The 23,695-nt window shown below is 37.4% G+C and overlaps 1 protein-coding gene across 1 annotated transcript; it reads left to right on the forward strand.

The window, feature by feature from the left end:
• The first annotated feature begins 3,153 nt into the window (after positions 1–3,153).
• LOC144632679 (mediator of RNA polymerase II transcription subunit 25-like) lies at positions 3,154–22,857 on the forward strand. Its single transcript, XM_078491374.1, has 23 exons — positions 3,154–3,523; positions 5,133–5,184; positions 5,974–6,098; positions 6,266–6,329; positions 6,750–6,790; positions 6,980–7,106; positions 7,225–7,290; positions 8,102–8,192; positions 8,774–8,878; positions 9,867–10,006; positions 11,344–11,464; positions 12,460–12,668; positions 14,459–14,538; positions 14,654–14,708; positions 15,139–15,255; positions 15,583–15,690; positions 15,941–15,964; positions 18,533–18,571; positions 19,172–19,312; positions 19,867–20,088; positions 20,424–20,585; positions 20,969–21,235; positions 21,883–22,857. Exons 1-23 carry the CDS (start codon positions 3,408–3,410, stop codon positions 22,039–22,041), a joined length of 2,631 nt encoding a protein of 876 aa, XP_078347500.1. The 5' UTR covers positions 3,154–3,407; the 3' UTR covers positions 22,042–22,857.
• The last annotated feature ends 838 nt before the right edge of the window (positions 22,858–23,695 follow it).

Here is a 23,695-nt window from a genome sequence, read left to right on the forward strand (position 1 = left end):
CCTTTCCTGAAGAAGGATGTATTAAACGTTATCAGCGTTTCTCCTCACTTCAGCGGCACCTTGATTGCGGCAAACATCACCGCGCTATTGAAAACGAGAGTCTTCTTGACAGAGCCATTACTGGTTGTTCAGAGAGACTTGAAGTGCAATCTGGTATCGTCCCAAACATTCCAACAGAAGTACCTAAACCACGACCAACAGGAAGCGTGTCTCTTCCTATAGGCTGGGCATTGCGGTCCTCACAAGTTAAAAAAAGTAGATTCACTACTAGTCAGAAAGATTACTTGACAAAGAAATTCGATCTTGGAGAGAAATCAGGGCGAAAGCAGATCCAGACTCTGTTGCAAGAGCCATGTTGACAACCAGGGACAGTGAAGGGTATCGTCTCTTTTCAAGCGCCGTCTTCCAAGCAGATAGCAAGCTTTTTTAGTCGCCTGGCTGCTAAGCGACGCCGGCAAGATGTGGCAGATGTTAGTGATGAGGAAGTGGACAACGCAGAGAGGGAGGGTGCCCTTCAAGAGTTCACCAATACAGTCATGCAGGAAGTGTCGCTGGAGCATCCAATAGTTTATGACTGCTATAAGCTATGTGAACTTGTCCGTTCCTCGAAGCTGTCTTCTTTTGCTATTCAAATGCTAAAAGAAATTTGCAATCACTTTGAAATCGACACCAGTCATATTTAGGTGAAACGAAAGAAGCAATACGTGGATCTCTTGGTTTCTTTTTCGAAGAATTGTTCCTGCCAGAAGTAACTGTGACTAACATTGTTCAAGGCCAGGAAGAATATATACTCGCTTTTTTTATATAAGAACCTTTAATTTTTTGTAAGAACGTCGATGCTGGAGAAAGAACGAATTTTAATTCAAATCAGGTACGGAATAATTATATCTTTTCAGGAGCCATCGATTATGGCTTCTGATCTTTTCAAATTCGATTATGGCTCCTGATCTTTTCAAATTCTGACCAGAAACCACCAACAATTTGCAATACCCATTGGCGACGTGAACATGTACATTTCGGTAAGGAATGAATTTACTGCAATACCATATTCATAGGTGGCGGAGCATGGGACTGTATTCCCCCTACCCCCAACAAAAATTTGGTGCAAGCCCCCCCCCCCCCCTACCCCCCTACCCCAAAAAAGTATCGTCAACGCAGCATAAAAGTGGATTTTTAAGACACAAAACGTTTTATCAGGATCATGCTTGGCGGGATATTATGGTGCGGATCTTTCAACGACACTTCTCTTCCCAAAACGCTACTAGGAAAGGCCCGCAACCTGTAAGGTCATATTTGAAATAAGCTGTGGCATCGGCGACTTCAGAGCATATTTTCTGCTATCCGACGTCTAAAAAATAGCTCCAAAAGTACCATGAAGCAGGACCATCTAAACTGCCTAGTATTTACCAATCGTTTATGGACACACAGTTGTTGAAATAATTTGGGAAGATTGAGTAGGGGTATGCGCCCACCTCAGTGGGGGGTAGGTATGGGCTTGGCTTGTTTCAAACGGCGCTCTGTCGCATCTGACTTTGTTTTTAAAATTTTAAAAAAGGGGCATTTTAATAAAATTTTTTGCTCATATCTTTCGGCCGAAAATTAGACGTTCTGATGTAGAAAAGAGCGTGTATCTTGGGATTAGCATGACTTAACCGTGCAGCTTTATCGCTTCATGTCAGCAGTGTATCCAGTGCTTTATTCCATAACTAACTATGTTTATACCCTAACTTTAATTCCTTTTGCCGGTTAACTCTTTCCATTTACCATAAATAAAATCGCGGTCTACTAAACAAAAAAACAGGCGAAGATGAAGTTTAGTTTAATTTTGCTTCGTTCCTAAATATGAATGCAGTTCACTACACAATGTCGAACAGTTCAGTTTGTAATTTGATTATTTCTCACAGTGTTCTTAAATTTTCGCTATGTCACACAAAATTATAAATTTTATGCCATTTATCACTTGCAGTGTCATGGAAGACCTTAGTTTTTACTTAATCTTTGATGTGGAAAATCTTTCTTTCGGTGTTGTGTTATTTTGAATGTATTAATTGCAGTGGGCCCACAACACAAATTAGTTTCTATTTTCGTCTTGCGACATGAAATCGACAACACGTCAAGATATGTCTCACACTAAAGAAACTCATTCAGGTTGTTCGAGTTAAATATTAAAGGTAACTTTGGCGCTAAAATCGAGTTTATTCCACTTGTATTTAGGAAACAAGATATTGGCTTATAGGTACTGAGAACTTGTAAAACAACTGTCGGCTTAAATCGCCTTTATTTTTGACAAGACCGCTTGGCGTCAAAACACGGCAATAGTCCGCTGTTTACATTTGCTGATGTAATTTCGTTAAAATTGGGTTATTTCAGAGGCGCCTCAAACATCTCTCGAAAGAGAACCCAAGCTGATTTTCATACATAATTTACAATAGCATAAAAGGGTTTCACAGCCGAAGTTTGAAGAAATTTGGAGTTATGGCACATGGCGAAAAAAATTCTGAACTTTATCAATAAATTAGGGATTTTCCTATAAGTAAATAAAGGTGTTTTTACAAAATTTGTAATTAATTCTCGAATGACGCTCAAGTAAAGTTATTACCTATTTTTGGAAGCTGAATACCTTGCCTTTTAAGAAAACGTATCCAAAAATTCAGGTTCTTCTTTGCACGCGAACTAAGTAAAAACTTACGTTGCCAACTTTTAGCTTTGTATTCGGCCATTTTTGGCGATCTTGTGGGCGAAATTCCTTTTTCTTGTTTTTCACGGATTTAAAGCGCTTCGAGACGAAAAAACTACATCAAATTACAAGGCTAGCTAAAGGCTATTTGTGGGCAAAAAATGAGGGAAATCGAATTTTCGATTTCTTCCGACCGATATTTGAAATCTGCTGAAAGTCGTTCTTAAATAACAAATAACAAAAAAAGCGCCCGCCCGTCTTTTTTTTTATAGAAATTTCGAAGAGAAATATATATATATATTTTTTACCTTGCCTAAACATATGTTTCGCATCCGAACTGACAAACTTACTTTATCCTCAGGACACCGGAAATATATCCAACTTTGAATTGTGGTAATAAAACCTTATTATCTTTTTTGCATAGGGGTATTTGTGTTTCTGTCGTTTGACCGTGACCGCGGTTGGTGCTCAGCCCCTCTCGTCGCACAGACATTTGGAGTCGAGTGAGTCTGGTGCTTAGTCGACAGGAAGAACGCAGCGAGCTCGGGATGTAGAATTTTATTTGGTATTCTTTCCGCTTTCGGAGGTTTGCTTCGCGAAGTTGTTGTGGTATCATCTGGCTAAAAATATCACTTTGAATCATAATCGGGGATCCCCCTCAAAAAGGATGGAGTATATAGATGAGGGTTGATCGACTTCCCGTTAATCTTTAGAGAGGAACTCGTTGATAATGGTGGCTGCTGGTGATTTGTACGAAAACGATGTTGTGTTCGTTGTTGAGGGCACTGCAAACTTGCTGCTGGACTTTGAAAACCTAAAGAAATCCTACATAGAACCCGCAATACAGTGAGTATTATTCATGACAGCTTAACATAACAAGACTTATTATGATCTTACGAGCTAATCTTGGCAGTAGCACTCGATAAAAATGTTTTACTTTTATTATCACTGTAATTCAGTTCAGTTTTAAAGTCAATTGTTTATTTCATGGTAATGGTGGTTGACGCTATCTCTACAGTTTCTTACAGATACCAACTCCGTTGCTTATTTCAACACTAATATCGATGATTTTGTATTGTAAACTGAAATCGTAACCTAATCTTGAATATAATTATGTTGCTCGTTTATAATAGTATTTCTTTAGAAAAACAAAACATGTTTTATTCCTCTGGCTATTATGCATCCAGAACGACTATTTGCTATGTATATCTTGCCTGTCGTCTAGTACCTGTTTTAAATTCCTTCAGACAAATTTACCAAGGTCTGCCTATTATTATAAAGGACCTGTTTGCATGTATTGTGTTAAACCCAACAATGAAATTTCAGAAACTGGAATGTGAGCCATATAAATCAAAATCTGACAATCAATCAGTCAATGGTCAATTATGATGAAAATTTTATTTTAAATTGGATGTTAGTGTAAAACTAATATGCTAGTGTATCTGAATTAAGAAAATAAGAAATTAAAAGAATAAAATAGTAAATAGAAAATTACAGCTGAAAGCATTAAGAAATCCCACATACCATCTGAAAAAATGTTTATGAATTTAACAACTAAAGCTATTTAATAATAATAATAATAATAATAATAATAATAATAATAATAATGATAATAATAATAATAATAATAATAATAATAATAATAATAATAATAATAATAATATACTTAATTGACCACTCCCCCAATGGGGTTTTTCAGGGCCAATGTGAAACAAATAATTATTGTAAGTGAACATAACATGGTTAAAAATCCCAACTGGGAGGAGGCAGACCAGTTGGCTATTTACAAACGCAGCAGAGGAGTTGAACTCGGGACTACCGAGAACAACACCAGCTAGTGGTCAGAACAGGACTTGAACCCGCGACCTCCAGATTACAAGTCTGACGCTCTAACCACTCCGCAACGCTGCTTACCCTGCTATTTGCAGTTGTGGCAGATCTGTGTCCTCATAGAGAAAATCCAATATGATTGATGTACAGTAAACAATACAGAAACCTAATCCACAGCTGTTCTTTTAGAAAAAGAAATTTAAATTATGCACTTAAATGCTCCACCACTTGACGTAGTATTTTTACTGCTTTTGAAATGATCTAAATTACAACTGACAACACTTGTTTTGTGCGATTTCTTTTGATTATTAAATTAAAAACTAATAGATGTATTGATTTGTGGTTTCAATGCAAGACTAATCCCTTCATTTGTATAGGTATTTCAAAATTGCCCAAACAGCTACATGTATGGCAAGTCAAATTTAAGTTATAATTATAAATATTATTAAAAAAAATTACTCTTCAGTCATACATTATTATTATTATTATTATTGTTATTATTAGATGTTAAAGATAATTATAATTGTTCTAGAGTACCTACATTGTACAGTTGCACATAATTGTTTATCCTTTCTTTTTTATTGTTTATTATTTTAACATCATAATTTGTTGCCTCATTCAATAGTTATTTCAATGGAGAGATTCCTGTGGACTCTGAATACAGCTTTGGAGACGAGGTAATGTAATTCTCAGGGATTAAATAGTATCTCATAAAATTATTCCCTGTCCTCTTTGAATGACAAACCAACGACTAGACATTTTCAATATGAGGACATTCATTTTGTTGCATTCAAAATGTTTCTTTTTTAGGAGAGGCCAGCTAAAATCCAAAGGTTTTTTATGGTTATCCAGTTTGCGGATTCTGAGGGCATAATGCCAAAATGATTTTAAAAAAATTAATAAAACTGAAAAATTTGAATTTAGAAATATTTATTGGTCTCATTTCTTGTACATCAACTATTTGATCTTTTTCAAAAGAGAGGACCCTGATAGTGATACAAATTAGAAAAATATGTGGTCAACCTTTATAGAGACTGGGACTAGCCCGGTTGTGTCATGTCATGTCAAGTAGAGACTGGGACTAGCCCGGTCAAACCTCACGTGTAGTTATTTGTAGTCGTTCATCATTCGGATTTGTTATGCTCGAATAAATCGTCATTTAACAAGGAAATGGATGAACTCTTATCTATGATGAACGACTACAAATAACTACACGTGAGGTTTGACCGGGCTAGTCCCAGTCTCTACTTGACATGACATGACACGACCGGGCTAGTCCCAGTCTCTATAAAGGTTGACCACATATTTCTCTACAAATGTGACATTTTAATACTGCGTAGTTATTTTGCAGTACAGGTAAACCATGTATCTATCATAATTACTCCATAAAACCAGAATGGCGTGATGGTAACATGCACTGTATGTTTAGGCTGTTACTGATGAAACTTTAATTTATTCCCAATCAGTATGGACCAAACCAGTATGGTCTGGTGGTGTATGGAACAATAGGCCACACTCCTGAGCCAGCTGTACAGTATGTCAAAGAAACACGCAATGCTAAACAGATGCTACAATTCCTAGATGAAGTGAGGTTAGTTATTTAGAATTTCACATATATGACATTCAGCGTAAAAAACTACTGGTAACAGTGACTAACAAACAGTTATCCTGGCAATCCCTATAATGCATTTTGTTTATTTCCATATCAGTCAGTTGAAAAGTTATCATTGACTAAATTGCTTTGTTTTGTCATTTCAGATTTGAGGGTGGAGGGGGTGAGGAGTGCAGTTTATTAGCTGAAGCTCTAAGTATTGCTTTGCAGGTTTGTAAAGTCATCAGTATTTACATGCAAATTGTGGATTTTTCTAAAAGGTCTATAAAGTTAGGACAGTCTTTGCTGACACTGTATACACTGAGCATCTCAGATTACAAAGTAAACCAGATTACAATAACAATCCTAAATTTATTAGATGAGTATGCAAAATTTGATTATTGTGTACATGTACATGCTTTTAATTCAAAGGAAAATGGGTCAAAACATGCTTTAAACAATTATAGAAATGTCACTTGATAAATTGTTTTCAAATGGCATATTTCTGTTTCAATGTACATGTAATGTAAAAAAAATAATAAAACAAGACAGTAGAACCCTTATATTTATTGAAGCTTTTCTAGTGTCAAAAACTGTTAGTTTAGGATAAACCTCTACTTAGTAACATTACATGATTATTTTCTCTCACAGATCTTTGATGAAAGAACTCTTCAGAGGGGCCAAGGTTATAAGTGAGTTGCATCATATTTTTGTCTTTAATTTTAATAGTTCACAAATGTAAATGTATTATTTAATAGCAACAACTGGTTTCAGTAGTGTAGCTTAGCTGCCTGCTGTCCTGGCATGAGCTTCAGTTTGGTATTATGTTGCAGTTAATATTTGAAAATAATGGCTAACTTTATTATTTTTTCTTACACTAGAAATATCGTCCGTAAAAGCTGTATGGTGGTGTGCAACTCACCCCCATTTGGTTTGCCAAGCCGTGAGTGTGCAGATGATTACTACGACAAAACTGTTGAACAACTTGCTGAAGAAATGGGCCAAAAGGTGACAAGCTTTGCAAACATTGTACCTACCCACTCACCTAGCAAATTACAAGTGACATGTACGCGTACAGCTGGCTGTTATTCCTGTTACAACTTTCTTTTGTGTCCTTTTCTTTCAGAAAGGAATTCATCTCTCCATTATTTCACCTAGAAAAATTCCTGCACTTCAAAGGGCATTTGAAAGGGTAAGAAGCTTTATAAAATTATATCAATAGTAAATTACAGTCAACTCTCTCTTAACGATCACCTCTATAAGACGGACACCTCCATAAGACGAACACCTGGTGATGGTCCCTGCCGTTTTTCAGTCATTTTACTGTAACCAAACTCCCTATAAGACGGACACCTCTCTAAGACAGACAACGGACACTTAAATATCATTAACGGACACTTGAGAAGTGTTTTTTATCATGCTTTATTATTGAAAATACTTCCAAACGTCGTATCGACCTAAAGCAAAGTTAGTTAGCACCATAAGGATACGTGTATACCAAGCTTACTAGTTAACCAGAAACAATGACGCTTTAACGGATTACTTCTCTGCTTACGTGTATGGACACTAAAGAGGTCGTTTTCTACTTACAGTATTACAGTTTGTAGCTCTCAATTTTTGATTTAACAAGCAAATACGGCCTTGTTAGTCTTGTTGCAGTTAGTAAAGGTTTGTTGCATTGTGCAAAGGTTTGGCTTTATTATCTCAGAATTACTGGTGTCACGTTACCTCGACTCTCTACAAGACGGACACGTCTCTAAGACGAACAGTTGCGGCCGGTCCTGAAGGTGTCCGTCTTAGAGAGAGTTGACTGTACATGTTATTTGCAAGTGAACAGGTGGCCCTTATTTTTGATTTGATTGTTGTGATGTTGTGATCTGTCACATGTTCAAAGTAAAGTACATGTAGTGCAACAGGAAATTGTTTGTCATGAATGACAATCATGGACTGTTGCCAGTAAAAATAAGTATTAATGGTATAATCTTTCTTAAATTTGGTTGCAGTCTTTGATAGTTGACAGTAAAAGTATTTTATCAAAAGATTACTCCAAAGATCCTAACCATCTGGTGTGCATACAGGGTCTGGATTTGCCAGGTAAATACAGTGTTTGTTTTACATTCATTGTTTGGATGTTTACAGAAATAATGAATATGGTATTACATGAATAACTATGACATCAGAGGTACCAGGGCTCGGAAAAAAAAACACCTTAATAACAGCTTGCCCTTTGGATATATATATATAGCCTTGGCTCCTAAGTGAAGCATAGCTCATCCACAGTTTTCTTCCACTGTTCTCTGTCTTGGGCTTGGTGTTCAATTTGGGTCCATCGTAGACCTATCTGCCGCAGTTCTTGTTCGGCTGATCTTCTCCAGTTGTTTTTTGGCCTTCCACGATTTTAAACCTTGCTTGCCTGGGACTGTCATAAAATGTGCTTGTTTTTATCTAAGCCCTTTCTTTTAAGCCCCCTCAAGAAGTTCAATTTTTTATAAGCTACCTACTGTAACTTTATTTCTCTTAAAACATTTGGTTTGAAACATCCCCCTCTAATAATTCCCGCCCCCTCTCCCGAAGAAAGGTCCTAAGAAATGAGTTAAGATTATTCAAGTTATAATTAACATTAACAGTTTAATGCCTACCAGTAAATACGGTACATTTTTTGGTTTTCAAATCAGTTACTCGCAGCAATGATTCACAAGCTGAAGTATCAAAGAATGGGGCACACATAACTGATACTAACATGAAGTCTGTAGCGACACCTTCCCAGATGACTGCCAGTGGTATGTATGATATTATGTACACGTATATCAATTTACTGTACAATAAATGTTGTTTAAGTACTAAATGAAAAAAAAAACTTGTTTCTTGGCTAAGTTTTTGAAACAAATTGAAGAAAATACCGTTCTTACTGCAGTTAGTTTTCACTAACAACAACTAAGTTACTGTATTAAGAAATAGCAATATTAGGTACATGTACATATTTGTGCAACCTTTATTTTTGCAATTATTTTATTTAACTATAAAAAGCTGCGGTAAAATGTTTCTTAAAAACAAATTAAGAAAACAGTACTTTGTTACAAAAGGATGACATTTCAACATTTGAGCAAACGTCATTATCAGATCAAAATGAAAGTTGATAAAAAATGTATAAAATAAAATGCTGGGTAAAAACAAAACAGCAATCACACAAAGAATAAAAATGTTTGAATGTTCTTTCAAACAAAGAGTTTCGCACAGATGAAGTCAGTCTGGGTGTTGAAGCTCGGATTCTGTCCCTTTAGGTATTTAGCATCTTGTAAAGAAAGCAAAAATAAAAAAAAATTAAAAAAATCAACGTGCCAAATTTCCTTTTGGCACTTTTCACAACTTTCTTAATAAGTTTTTAAGAAACATTTTATCACAGCTTTTTATAGTTAAGGTATCAGGTGCCCTTTCAGACCGTTCCTTAAAAAGTCATGAAATGCAGATTTCTTATTTGTAGTCAATTTTTTTAGATTTCATGTGTGATTCCAGTTTTTTAACATTAACAAGTCTCTGAGAATTTGATGGAATTTATACTTGTTGACATTTTTGTGAACCGCAGATGTTGTCCTTAAAAACAGTGTAGACTGCGATTATCGAAATGGTTCCTCCTCAATAATATTTATTTGCTATACCATATTATAAAAACAAAGAGCTGCCTTGAGTTGTTGACATTAAGGTGGTATGAGTGTAGAGAATCACATCAAGTAGCAAATGTTTTCTGATGTTATTCTGTATTTCCCTTAGTGAAAGAAAGTCCAGAGAAACCAAAGAAACAAAAGACAATGCCTCGTCAACCTTCATTGCCTGAAACCAAACTGCCACAACAACCAAATGTTAGCATGCAGTTAGGTATTGGATCAACTCCTAATATGCAGGTGTCGCAGGTACAGTCTACTTTTTATAACCTGACAACTTTAAACAGAATTGAAGTAACAATGTTAGTAGCAAAAAGGATAGCCTGCATAGCTGGCAGTTTTGTTTGGGGTTTAAAGTGCGCACAAGCAAGCAGGGATGCAGCGACAACGAGCACACTTTAACCACAACAAACCTGCAGGCTACACAAAGAAGAGCTATATTTTGTTTATGTTCCTTTTCAATGTAAGAGATTAAGGTCAGTGCTTTCTGGTTTTACATGAAGGGACTACACCTGTATCGTGGAGAAATCAGTATACTCTCGTGGATGAATTCTTTGATTTTCAAACCATGATAATCTTACTGCAGAAGTGAGCTTGCACAAAAATCTAGGGATCACGATTGGCAGTCAGCTTACCTTTGACCAACATAGCACAGAGAATTGCCATGTTGCTTTAAATAAGATGTTCCCTGCCAATTGATCAAAGGAAACTTAATTATAATGCAATGATCAAGCAGACAATGCTATACAGTGTATGCATCAACCCTTTGGACAGCTTGCTCTATAGAGAATATCCAGAAAGTCTTCAGACTAAAGAAATGCTGCACAGCATGTGTTATTCTGGGTGCCCATACAAAAATTTATTGAATAGTGTACAACAGTTTCTGTTTTACCAGCAGGCAAATTAAAATAAATAGATTGTTATTGGTATACAAACTACTTTCTGGGGACTGTCCATCTTAGACATGACTGTATGTCTCAGATGCTGATAAGAAATGCTGATATCAATGAAAAACTAAGCATGCATAGACTTTTAAACCTTTTCTGTCCCTCATTCAAACAGGAGTCAGAGGAAGGAAGGTCTTTCTCAATATTGACTACACTCCTCTGTGATATAATACCAAGTAACATCAGAAGCAAACCATGTTTAATTTTTTTTTTCACTGTCATGTGGTAACCTTGTTTAAATGCATAAAGTTGATTCACTCATTCATCGGTCTGTCTGTCTGTCCGTCCATCGATGCATTCAGTCATCATAGATCATGTTACTTCAACCTATGAGATCTTATAGATTATACAACTGGGTAGTTCTTGAGATAGACATAGTAACATTTACATGTAAATGGTGAACAAAAACCTTGCAATAGCAAGGGCTGTCAGTCCAGAAACTAAAATGCAGGGTTTTTAGTTCAACAGCATTCATTAGCCTGAGTTTCAGCAACCTTAGCTTACCGTACTCCCATGAGATCGGTCTCTTCTCAGGGAAGTTAGTGACCAGAAGAGGTGGCTGAAATTCAGGCAACATTCAGCTGTGGTGAAGCAATTTTTGAGCGTCAGTTTTTACCCAGTTTCCATTTTACGTTTTAGATGCCACCAGATAGTATGATGGTAAACACACCTCAAGCAACACCAGCTGCAGGTTTGAACAACAATCCAGCAGCACAGCAAAAAGCTAAAGAAATCTTGAGAATTGCATTAGGGCAATCCTGTAAGTACAGTCAACTTTCGTTACCACTTTAAAACTTCTACCATCATCATCATTATCATCATCATCATCATCACAAAAAATCACAATCATCACCATTATCATCATTTCCTATTCCTTAACTTGGAAATAGGCTCTTGCATTCTGTCTTGTCACCATTCTCGGTCTTTCACACAAACTCAGCATTGCACCAGCCTTTGAAACCAAACTTGGCTCCTTCTGTCTACTACAATGGATACCACTTAATCATCATCATCATCATCATCATCATCATCATCATAACTTTTTTTTTTTTCAGGTTGGCGAGGCTTGTTGGGTTACTAGCAAATGCAAAAATTGCTAATTTGCCGAGAAACAAAATAAATAAAACTATTTACAAGATTAACATAGTAAGAATATAAGCTAAAAAAAGAAAACCTATCCAATAAACTTAGCTAACAAGTATTACTTATAACTTAATTCTGCGGACGCCTTTACAGAAAAGTGAAAGAGAAGTTAATAAAAGTTCTTAATTTTTCAGATGATGATGTTGCAGTCACTCCATTATTCAGGGATAAAAACTTAATTTTCATAGTGCCGTCATCTGAGCAAGTGACTTAAACAAATGTACATCAATGTGCAATATATTTGTTTCTGTCCAAAAGAACTGAGACTCGCCTGGATGAGTGCTGATTTCTATTCCCCTACCATTATGTATGAACATTCCCACTATTACAATAAAGCCTGTGAAAGAGTAAACATAATAACAAGACAAGTTGCATATTAAATCATCCTCTTTAGGCTCTTAAAGAAAGAAAATACTTGATTATCAATACGAGAGATATTGCTAAGCTTAACAAGGCTGTCTACCCAAAATACCATTGGGTCACATTGTTGATGGTTTATGCTTTTACATTGTACAAGGTCAAGTTTCTTCAGTTAGGCGTATACTTCACACAATTTACTTTATTTTACCACTTAAACTAAAAAAAAGTGATGACATTTACATGTTCATGCAGTCAGGAACCCAGCTCCCACTGGTGGACAGCCTCAGCCCAATTCAATGCAGGATGGTGCATCAGGAAATTGGGCACAGACTCCGGGCAACCAAGCACCTAGACCAGGCCCTGTGACTGGAGCTACACCAACTGTAAGCTCAGAAAATCCTCAAGTAGCTCCCAGTCAGAGAGCTCTTGCCTGGACAGGTCATTTGGAATGGCAGGATACTGTAAGTACTGTACTGACCCTGATTAACAACAGGAGGGGTCAAGTTAAAAAAAAAAAAAACAATTTTAAAATTGAAAAAGGGAGTCTGGTGGAGGTTATTCCTATAAAATGACTCCATTACAAATACTACAAAATTGGTACTAATAGCCACAAAACTAACTAATTATAATTTAAAAAGATTATAATTTAAAAGAAGGTTTCAGTCTTAACATACTGTACCCTGATTAAGAACAGGTGTAAAGGTACAAACTTACAGTGTCTCATGGGTTTGGTTGACATGTATTTTATGCAAATTGTAGGAAACATTTTAGCAGTGTACATATATATATGTTATTTGCCGGCTGGGAGGTCCGTATAGTGAAGAACTGTGACCGAGGCATTTTCAAGGCCGAGGTCACAGTTTTCACTATACGGACCGACCCTAAGCCGGTAAATAACTTATTTTTTTTTTTCCTACTTTAATGTGTTTGATTAAAAAACACCTAAAAAACCTACAAAGACTTTCTTGCCAAATGTGTTTGTATTTATATACGCGCGCATCCAATGTTGAGTCGATTGCCATAAATGAGCTACGGCAAGAGTAAATAATGATCTGTTTGCTATAAGAGCTTACTGCCAAACAAAATAAATTCACTAAAATGAACAGTACTTAAGGAAAATTTCATCTGAAAAAAAAGAAAAAAAGGATCTGAAATAATAGAAAAGCACAATGTACTGAGAACAGAGCAATCAGCGAGTTGCGAAACACTTTTAACTCCATTTCGGCTTGTGAGTTCTTTAGTTAATTAAACTTACTTTTCGGACTGGAAAGCACTTAGCTATTTACATTTGTATTTAACGAGTCAAAAACCTCTGTGTTGATTCCCACAGTATTCTGTTTTGACAAAAAGTTTGCGAAAGTGAAACTGAATGAAGCTGAAATGTGTAGTTTGGTCGCCTGCACAGTGACGGCACAATATTGCGAGAATTAATTTGACTGTTTTTTAATAAAGCATCTCATTTTCTTGAATGGCGATAAGCAGTATTCGGTTTTGGAGAAAAGTAGCAGAGAAGCAAGGTGTTTGAAAGGATAAATCGAGTCTGTAAACCGGCGACTTGCAGTTAACCGCAATGGCGTGAAAATCAGTGCGAATGCACAAACAACGATCGGCAAACCACGGCCATAAAACTATAACTTCATTTTGTCACTAAAGAGAATAAATACTCGCCTTTTGGAGAACTTCAAGGCCTTTAATTCCACTGCTAATTTTCCCTTTCAAATTTACAACGGTTGGTGAGCAACTACATCGATTTAAATCATTTTGGAGAGCAAAACTGTCATGTTCGTCTCGCCGCGAAATGAAACTCACGAAAGCGTTACCGTGGCCCGTGGGCAGAGATAGGAGAATCTTGCCCGCGCTAATAACCAATCAGATTGCAGGATTCGTTACCGTGCCCTCTTGGAAAAAAATAATCATTTTTAAGTACCAATTGGAAAATAGATTTCCTGCATTAATAATAATAATAATAATAATAATAATAATAACGGCATTATCAGCCTTCAATCTTCCAGCACTTAATTTGCATGCACTTACGAGAGAAATAATAAAAGTTATTTACCTTTCTCTCTCATGCATGGTTGCTTCCATACCTGTATAATTTAATGATCAGAGTTTGGTCTCTCTCATTAATATCCGCCTGTCAGATGGAAGCTGTTGTAAGTGATGATGGTGGCACAATAATTAGTGTCCACAATAAAATACAGTAGGTCTTCACGTCACACAGTGACAGGATTGTACACTTTTTCATCAGATTCGTGACCCTAATGGCCCTCAGCAGAGAATAACACGTTCTTTGGCTTGCCATGCATCAGTTGTTTCTGGAGATACTCTGTAAGTAGATATGTAACCTGATACCTTAGGAGTGATCATCAGTGATCAACAGTAGCACAAAAAGTTTCTATTATTTATGTTTATAATTTTATTTGCATTTTTTATGTTTCTTTAGCAAAGCTAACTGGCCTCCAAAGCTTATCATGCAACTCATCCCACAGAATCTGCTGGTAAGATAATACAGTAGAATCCCTATTTTAAGCTAGCTAGGGAAAAGAAAAGTTGCTTATGAAATCTGGTGTCTTGAGAAATCAAGTTTTGAGAAATCAGACTCTACTGTACAGTACACTTGTTACAACTGCATTATTTAATATTTATTAGTTAATATAATTCTGTGCTATCCCTCTTTATTTTGAAAACTTTTGTAGTATTTTTGCGCGCCCGTATAGGGCAAGTCAATACAAATCTACTGTGACACTAGGTTCACTTTATTATCCTACTGTTTTTTTCACCAAGACCTTTAAACCATTTAGCACTTTCATGCAGTCAGAGGAAATAAAAGGGCAACAGATAAGCCAGTTTTCTGGAGTACAAATATACCTCAGGATATCTGTACTAGAGAAACTATAGAAAGATATTTAAATTTCTTTTCATTTGCAGTCCACATTAGGACCCCTGCTACAGAACTCCAAGACAGTGGCATTCCATTTTGCTCCTAATGATCAAGAATCTTTGAGAGCTCTTTACAGAGTAATGGCATCCAATGGAGTCAAGTTTGTAAGTGTGCACAACTTTGAGGGGGGAGGGGGTCATACAATAAAAGTTCCTTGACTGTCTATGCCGTGAAAGCTCTTAGTAAAGCTCTAAGTTAATTTCGGTGGATGAATACCTTCAAAAGCGTTAAGTTACATTGTTTCCTTTTTCATAATTTGCCATGAATTACCACTTAGGAAGTGGGTCTTAATGGAGGGGGCAGCGGGATGGGAGGCTTATTAGAGTGACGAGGGAGGTGCTTACAAGAGCTCTTACGGTATTAACGTTGTGTTTTATGTTCTATGCAAATCGTTACATGACAGTAACTGAGTTATTGTTTGTTCATTTCAGGCAGGCTGTGTTCATTTCCCACCTGTTCCACAGTGTGATGTTAAAGTTCTTCTCTTGATTTTTAGTCCTAAGAAACGTGCATTTGTTGGATTAATCCCTCAAGAGCAGGTCTGTATCCCTCCTTACACACCATATGTTGCTATAAAAGCTGTATTGTATTTGTGTGTTGGGTTAAGTACTTTGTTACAATATTGTATTTTTTTTTGGATCTGCACTGTTTGTATTAAACTGAGATCATTTTTGTCGTGTTCTGTCAGCGAATAGGCATCAATTAACAGTCTGCTGTAGTGTTAATCTAAATAAAAATATATGTTTAAAATTTATATATATGCTTAATGCATTTCCTTTTCTCCCATAGACAAACTTTGTGGAGGGAATAAGGGTAGGTTTAAATGGTTTTCATCAATGTAACGTACACTGTTTGCATGAAAAACATCAGAAAAATATTACATGTAGTTTATATAGAACAGGCAATAATTTTGTCCAAATTATTACTTTGTAGCGTTTTTCACGACTGAGTTATTACAAAAATAATTTTGAGTAAAATGTATTTAACAAATAAAGAAGCCTAAGCCATGTTTTATACTGTCATAAAACACGACGGGCAATTGAGAACACGAGGGAAATGTAGAAAACATGAGCCGCAGGCGAATGTTTTCTACATTTCTCGAGTGTTCTCAAATGCCCGGAGTGTTTTATGACAGAATAAAACATGGCTTAGGCTTCTTTATTTGCTTTATGATATAGATTTTAAACACCGCGAGTGAAAAGTTTAATTAAAAATATGTACAACAAGAGCGAGTAAACAAAGATGAAAAGCAGAAAATAGTTTACGGGAAGACCAGAAAACTGACACAATTTCATTCAGTATTCGACGTAAAATAAGGCTAAGCATTTCAGATAAGTTTGTTACCTTTCAATCTTGATCTTGTCTTTTTGAACTTCAATAAACTTCACCGACTCTGAGTGCAATTTCGTCTCAGCATAATTTAGTAGTCTCGATGACATCCGTCCCTTGCTTCGTTCGACTTAAAAACGCGTATAATTTCCAGAAAAGCTATTGCTTCGGATCTTTCCGTAAACCTTGATTGCTGTCATAATCAAGTTCCAGTATGAAAATACGATTTAAGACGAGTTTGTCGAAGAAAATCTTCGAAAGAAAACTCTCTCGCTCACTTTCCTCAGCTTTCCTTGCGAGTTTCATTCAACTCAAGCGGTGAACACCGCGCCACAATTTTTCCCGCCTCACTTCGTTTACATCAAAATGAAATGTCCAGTGGATTTATACTTAAAAAAGGAATTTAATAAAACAATTATTCCATTCGCCCTTGCTGGATACGAGTGGTTATAGCCAACGAAAAGTCAAAAACGCGCGAAGCACTCGAGGAAAGCTGACGAAAAACAATAAAACATGATTTTTCTATGTTTTATACTCTGATAAAACATAGGTTTTTAGCCAATCAGAGCGCGCGTAGACTCCTATCTATATTATAATTAACAAATAAAGAAGCCTAAGCCATGTTTTATACTGTCATAAAACACGACGGGCATTTGAGAACACGAGGGAAATGTAGAAAACATGAGCTGCAGGCGAATGTTTTCTACATTTCTCGAGTGTTCTCAAATGCCCGGAGTGTTTTATGACAGTATAAAACATGGCTTAGGCTTCTTTCTTTGCTTTATGATATAGATTTTAGACACCGCAAGTGAAAAGTTTAATTAAAAATATGTACAACAAGAGCGAGTAAACAAAGATGAAAAGCAGAAAATAGTTTACGGGAAGACCAGAAAACTGACACAATTTCATTCAGTATTCGACGTAAAATAAGGCTAAGCATTTCAGGTAAGTTTGTTACCTTTTAATCTTGATCTTGTCTTTTTGAACTTCGATAAACTTCACCGACTGCACCGAGTGCAATTTCGTCTCAGCATAATATAGTAGTCTCGATGACATCCGTCCCTTGCTTCGTTCGACTTGAACAAGACGTATAATTTCCAGAAAAGCTATTGCTTCGGATTTTCCCGTAAACCTTAATTGTTGTCACAATCAAGTTCCAGCATGAATAGACGATTTAAGAGGAGATTGTCGAAGAAAATCTTCGAAAGAAAACTCTCTCGCTCGCTTTCCTTGCGAGTTTCATTCAACTCAAGCAGTGGACACCGCGCCACAATTTTTCCCGCCTCACTTCGTTTACATCAAAATGAAATGTCCAGTGGATTTATACTTAAAAAGGAATTTAATAAAACAATTATTCCATTCGCCCTTGTTGGATACGAGTGGTTATAGCCAACGAACAGTCAACGACGCGCGAAGCACTCGAGGAAAGCTGACGAAAAACAATAAAACATGATTTTTCTATGTTTTATACTCTGATAAAACATAGGTTTTTAGCCAATCAGAGCGCGCGTAGACTCCTATCTATATTATAAATAGTAATAATGCAGGCGGCACCAACATGATGGCCATAAAAATACCTGTTGTTGTGACAGTTAAAAAACATGTTCATCTGGGACATGACAAATTTCAGAATGCTTCATCTCCGAGGCAGAGCAGTCAGTTGATACCCATTAAATTGAAGTTATTACCCATAGTATTTTCCCTCTGTATGCAAGTGTAACACCAACATTGAGTGAACTCAGCCATAACAAATGTTACAGGTTGCACCCCCTACATTACTACTTTACCCCCCTGGGGTAATGTTTGTCATGTCTAGAATTTGTGAAACAAAAAGCTTTGTAGGATTAACACGTTAGATTTTAGAACTTGGATGCTGTCCAGACGAAAACCACTTTGTGAATTTTTATGATTATGTAATGACATATGAGACAGTAGATAGTGACGATTCACAGTTCTGTTGTAATTGGACTTTTTGATTTTGTACTGTACGTTTGAATATTATGACAAAGAATAACATGTTTTGATTTATTCAAATGTCTCATTTGATTTTAGAGTGTTGTGCAAAAACACAAAATGGAGCAACTCGCTAAGGTACCTTTACAATGATATCATGCCATATGTGGGGGGGGGGGGGTATGTTCTCATATAAGCTATTTGTTGGTGTGTTAGGGGGGCCAAAGGGTATGGTTTTTAGCCGTTTTGGTTTGTTATGGGGTATGGTTTTCCACTTTCGTAAGCTGTTGATGCCATCATTGGTAACCTAAGTTTTTCCTAATGGCGATGCCATACACTGTATCTGCTCTAGTTTAGTCATAGGCTAGTCGAAACTGTGCTCTGATTATTTGATGATACTGGGCTTAGATAAAGCGATTATTGAACCTAAGTTAGTTTTACGCTTACTGCAGCTGGTAGGTTAGTGATAGGGTTAGGGTCATCTAATGTACCGGTAACTGATGTGACAGAAAGGCACTGTATATCATTTTCACTAGGTTTTAGTGGATCCGTTTGAACGATTTTTGTGTGTGCAAGTGTCGCTAAAATGCCATCAACTGTTTATGAAAGGGAAACGTGTTGTGCTGAACCTCCACTAAGAGGAGTACCCTGGTAACATGGAGCAGCCACACTACAAACTATAGTGCAAACATCCTTATAGGTTGTTCAAGTTTTAATTTTTGTTTATTTGAATCTTAGGTTAGGCTTCATCAACAACGTATGCTTCAGCTCCAACAGCAACAACAACAACTGAGACAGCAACCACAACAGCAGCCTCAACAACAGCCCAACTTTGTTGCAGCTGCCGCTGCTGCAGCAGCTGGTATGGCACAAGGCCAGGTATGTTCATGAGTCATGTTTACAATAAGGTCAGGTTAGGTTAGCAGTCTGGGTTCTAGGGCTGGCCAGGGCACTGCATTATGTTTTTAGGCAAGACACTTGACTCTCGTCATCTCCAACCAGGTGTAGAAATGAATACTGACGAATTTACTGCTGGGGGGGGTAACCCCATGATGGACTAGCATCTCATCCAGGGGGAGTAGAAATACTCTTAGCTGGTTAATGCTACAGTAACCGGGATAAGCTCCGGCCTGATGAGCCACTTGGCTTCACAGCAGGCTTTACCTGTTGTGTTCTTGTACAAGACACTTTACTCTCACAGTGCCACTCCACACAGTTGACTTAATTGATACCAGTGAATTGTTGGGGGTAGCCTGTTAAGATGCTAATAGATGGGAGGGAGGGGGGTTACCAGGGGGGGGGGAACATCCCTAGGACTAACAACTCATTAATCACTTTGTGCTACAAATTTTAGAAACAGTTTAATAGTGTCGGTACTAACGAACCGCAAGGCTCTGGCTCAGAGTTTTGAAACTGTGACAAAATCTCTTCAGTTTCCACAGCAACAGTCACAAGTTTCCCAGCAGCCTCTGATAAATTCTGGAGGAAATGCACTGATGACCAGTGCAACACAAGGCTTAGGACAAAACCCAGAGGGATTGGTGACTAGTGCTCAGAGCTCTGTGCCCCCCAATATGGGATTAACATTCAGTGGAGTGAACACTGGGAACCACAATATGCCTGTTTTGTCCATGGATCAACCGGACAATGCTGCTGTAAGTACTCCGTATAAACCGGTGAACTTTGCTGACTTTTCGAGTGGAGTGAAATCCCCATGTTTGGAGACTTCTATTTTTTCTTGACAAAATATAAATTCAAATAGATTAACACAGTGTTAGTAGTGGTATTATAATATTAATAAAGGAGATGAAGACTAAAGGCTAAAAATCTGTAAAATCCACTATCGGAGAAAATCGATCGTTTCACTTTTTACAATCAGACAATTCTGAAAATTTCTTTTTAAAAGGCAGCTCAAAAGTTATTTCAGTCTCGCGCGCAGTGTACTAGTGGTGAGTTTATTTTGATTGACTTTTCATCTGTTGTATGTTAGCTACAATATCAAGCGTTCCAAGAGTTACAGCTCAAGCAACAACAGAAGCTATTACAGCAACAACAACAACTACAGCAGCAGCAACAACAACAGCAGCAGCAGCAGCAGACACAACAGCTGACGCCGCAACAGATACTAGCACGGACAAGACAATTTCAGCAGGTGAGGCTGCTATGCTCACTACTTGTTTGCCTGCATGTGGTAATTGCTGGACAGAAATACTTACAATCAAAGGAAGATTTATTTGAGAGGAAACAATTAAATATTCTATTTTTTGTTCTGACAGCCCTTTCTACTAGGAAGGTGCGTGGAGGGGGTACTTTAGCCTGGACTTTGTGGAATTCCTGACAGTAGTCTTGAGCGCTTATTAGTATTATGCACTTTCTACATCGCAATCGAAGTTAGCTAAATTTGAATTTTCAGACAATAACGAAGGAAATGGGATACTTATGCTAGGTAATAAAAAGAAACAGCGGGGTTATTTTTTTGTGAAATGCGCAATAAATAGAGCTGAGCTAAGCCTATTAACACACGACTATTGTTAGCTTCAACAGCAGCAGCAACAACAACAGCAGCAGCCACAGCAACAACAAACCTTTCAGACTGCACAGGATCCACAGGTTCAACAGATGCAGACAAGCCAGGGAATATCGTCACAGCTTCGTCACCTCCTTCAGGCAAACCAGGCTTCAGCCCAGCAACAAGGGCTGGCAGGTGCACAGCAGCAAGGAATGACTCAACAGCAGTGGCAGCTACTGCAGCTACAGCAGCAGCAGCGGTCTCAGGCGGGTGTTCAGATGCCGCTTGGCCAGGTAACAGGACTGATTCTTAATCCGGGATTAAAAGTTAATCGAGGACATGTAAAAACCTACATCAGGAATTGATCTAAATCCATTTTATTCTCAACACTGACATTTAGCGATTGTTGGATGAAACTGAGCATAATGTGTAGAATTGTACAGATCGAGGAGGGTGTTATCGGCTCTGGCGGATAACACCCGGCTCGAGATTTGCATAATTCAGCCAGGGCCAGTTACTAAAATCAGCCAAATCAAGATACTTTATTGTCCCTTAAGGCAAAGTATTGGATCGGATAAAGTTTCTCACTCTCACGCGCTTTTGTTTAACAAAAGTCGTACAATTGTATTGACTCGCGCTCTTTTCTGCATGGACCTCGCTTCCCTCGATCCCTTCTGTCAAGGCCTAAGGCCTTACAGTACCTCCCTCGCGCTTGGATCATTTCACAAATAGCAAGTGTAATTATAATTCATTTCTAAATTTAACAACTCCGCTTGGGCTGCTTCTTGTTTTGTAATCACTGTTTCCTTCGTTTGAACTTTTTCGGATTTATGCCTTTTATCAAGTGAATACGTAGCGTTCATTATTAAGTAGAATAGTTGTTTCCTAACCGTTTACAGAACAATCAGGAGTAAAACAGAATAAGTTGTCACTGTTACAGGTGCAGATGTCGCAAGCACAGATGGCTCAGACCCAGTCCCCCATGTCTCAAGGTCAGGTATCGCAGGCTCAGATGCAAGTTCAGCAGCAGCAGCAGTTATCGCAGTCTCAGTCCAGTTTTCTCCCGGACAACATGAGCTTACTCGACATACTGCCATAGTGGAACTATGTTTTATGTAAAACCTAACGTATTGTACACTTGTGCCTGGTTTGACATCATCTGAAATGCAACAGGGAACCCTGCTTTATTTATCTTTTGCACAGAAGAAAAACGTCAATTTTTTGTTTGTCGTACCTTGTTAAGTATACTTGACAGAAGTAACGTGTAAAACCTTTTGTACTTGTAAAAGACCACGGTCGTAATTTCACGAGACCGTTTTGCATGAAATGTCCGCGGTTAACTAGAAACAAAAAAGGATAAGTTTACGTAAAAATAAACAATAACGTTCCATATGCATACAGTTGTAACTAGCATTAAAATGTTTTATAGTCTTGGAGGATTAAATTATTGAGATAAAATATATAAAACTTTGCTAGGGTTTTTAGGTGTTGATCCAAGATCAATAAGTATAAACGTTGTCTATGACATCATAGTGATCACTGGAAACGTTTTCAGAAGTCAAGAAATCAAGTCAAACTTGTGAAGCATCTTAACAATGGTTTTTCCGATAACTTTTGAAAGAAATGTAAATGTGCCAAGTTGTTTGTTCAGACGAGATAAAAGCTTTTCACGTGAGGCACGGGACACAGCCAGGATAGAAGAAAAACACTAGCTTTATGTCGCCTAAAGGTTCGTTTGGAAAGTTATCGGAAATGACCTCCTCAAAGATACATGTTACATGTAATTTGTTCAGATAATTTTAGTAACAATATCTGTTTAGTCTTTCAAGCGTCAGTCTTTAAATAGATAGAGTACTGTTAGACCTTTCAAGTGTAAAAATTGCAAAGCAGAATAAAGTTCAACTGTATTAAATAGCCACTGGAATTTACAGTGATCTTGGCAAATTGCACTAGGGGCCAATTACATGCGAATTTTATACCTAACTAACCGGGCTGGGAAATTTTTTTTGCAATAACATGGTGAATTTACGGCCTTATGCGCCTACTGGCGCGAAGAGACTTGATGACGATGACATGGTGAATTTCAGCCCAAGTTGAACACTTTTTGAACTGAAAACTTATAGTGGCCGCCATTTTCTTTCGTTTAACACCAACACTGCATCCCTTAGCTCAGTTTTCAGCCTGGTGAGTTTCCCCTGTTGAGTCAAATAATTATTTAAGCCGCAGGCTCCACTCCTGGGCGAGGTTGCTGGCCAAATGGCGGGTTTGGGATCTCGGTAGGTAGTCCAGTCAACTTAGTATTACACCCAAAACAAATTGCAACAAAAATAAAACATGCCTTATTCGACTTTGCATATATTGAGGAATAACATACTAAAAGTCACCGTGAATCGGAGTATTGGAACCTCGTCTTTGCGATATTGAACTACAATAAAAGATGAGAAATTTAATTTATCATAACTAATGTGATTTTTACAAGTAACATGAAGGGTCCTTATCGACAAAAATAATCAAGCTAACAAAACCAAACAATGACAAGCCAACAAATCAGTTTACAACAAATAATTACTTATATGATTAAAAGAAACCTCTGGAATTGCCCCAAGAATGTGAAAGAAACTGCATACACGGCTATTGTTCGCCCAAAGCCGAATACGCTTGCGCAGCCGGATCCTTATCCCAAAAGGACATAAACTCCCTCGAAAGAGTACAGAGGAAAGCGGTCGGTTTTGCACAAACGACTACCACCCAAC

This window comes from Oculina patagonica, chromosome 12, assembly GCF_052425735.1.
Source record: "Oculina patagonica isolate OP01 chromosome 12, crgOcupat, whole genome shotgun sequence".
NCBI classification, from domain to species: Eukaryota; Metazoa; Cnidaria; class Anthozoa; order Scleractinia; family Oculinidae; genus Oculina; species Oculina patagonica.

Coding starts and splice junctions, on each gene's coding strand:
- LOC144632679 (XM_078491374.1), top strand. CDS start 3,408: ATGGTGGCTGCTGGTGATTTGTACGAAAACGATGTTGTGTTCGTTGTT. Junction 6,330..6,749: donor CTCTAAGTATTGCTTTGCAG/GTTTGTAAAGTC, acceptor TTTCTCTCACAG/ATCTTTGATGAAAGAACTCT. Junction 15,256..15,582: donor CATCCAATGGAGTCAAGTTT/GTAAGTGTGCAC, acceptor TGTTCATTTCAG/GCAGGCTGTGTTCATTTCCC.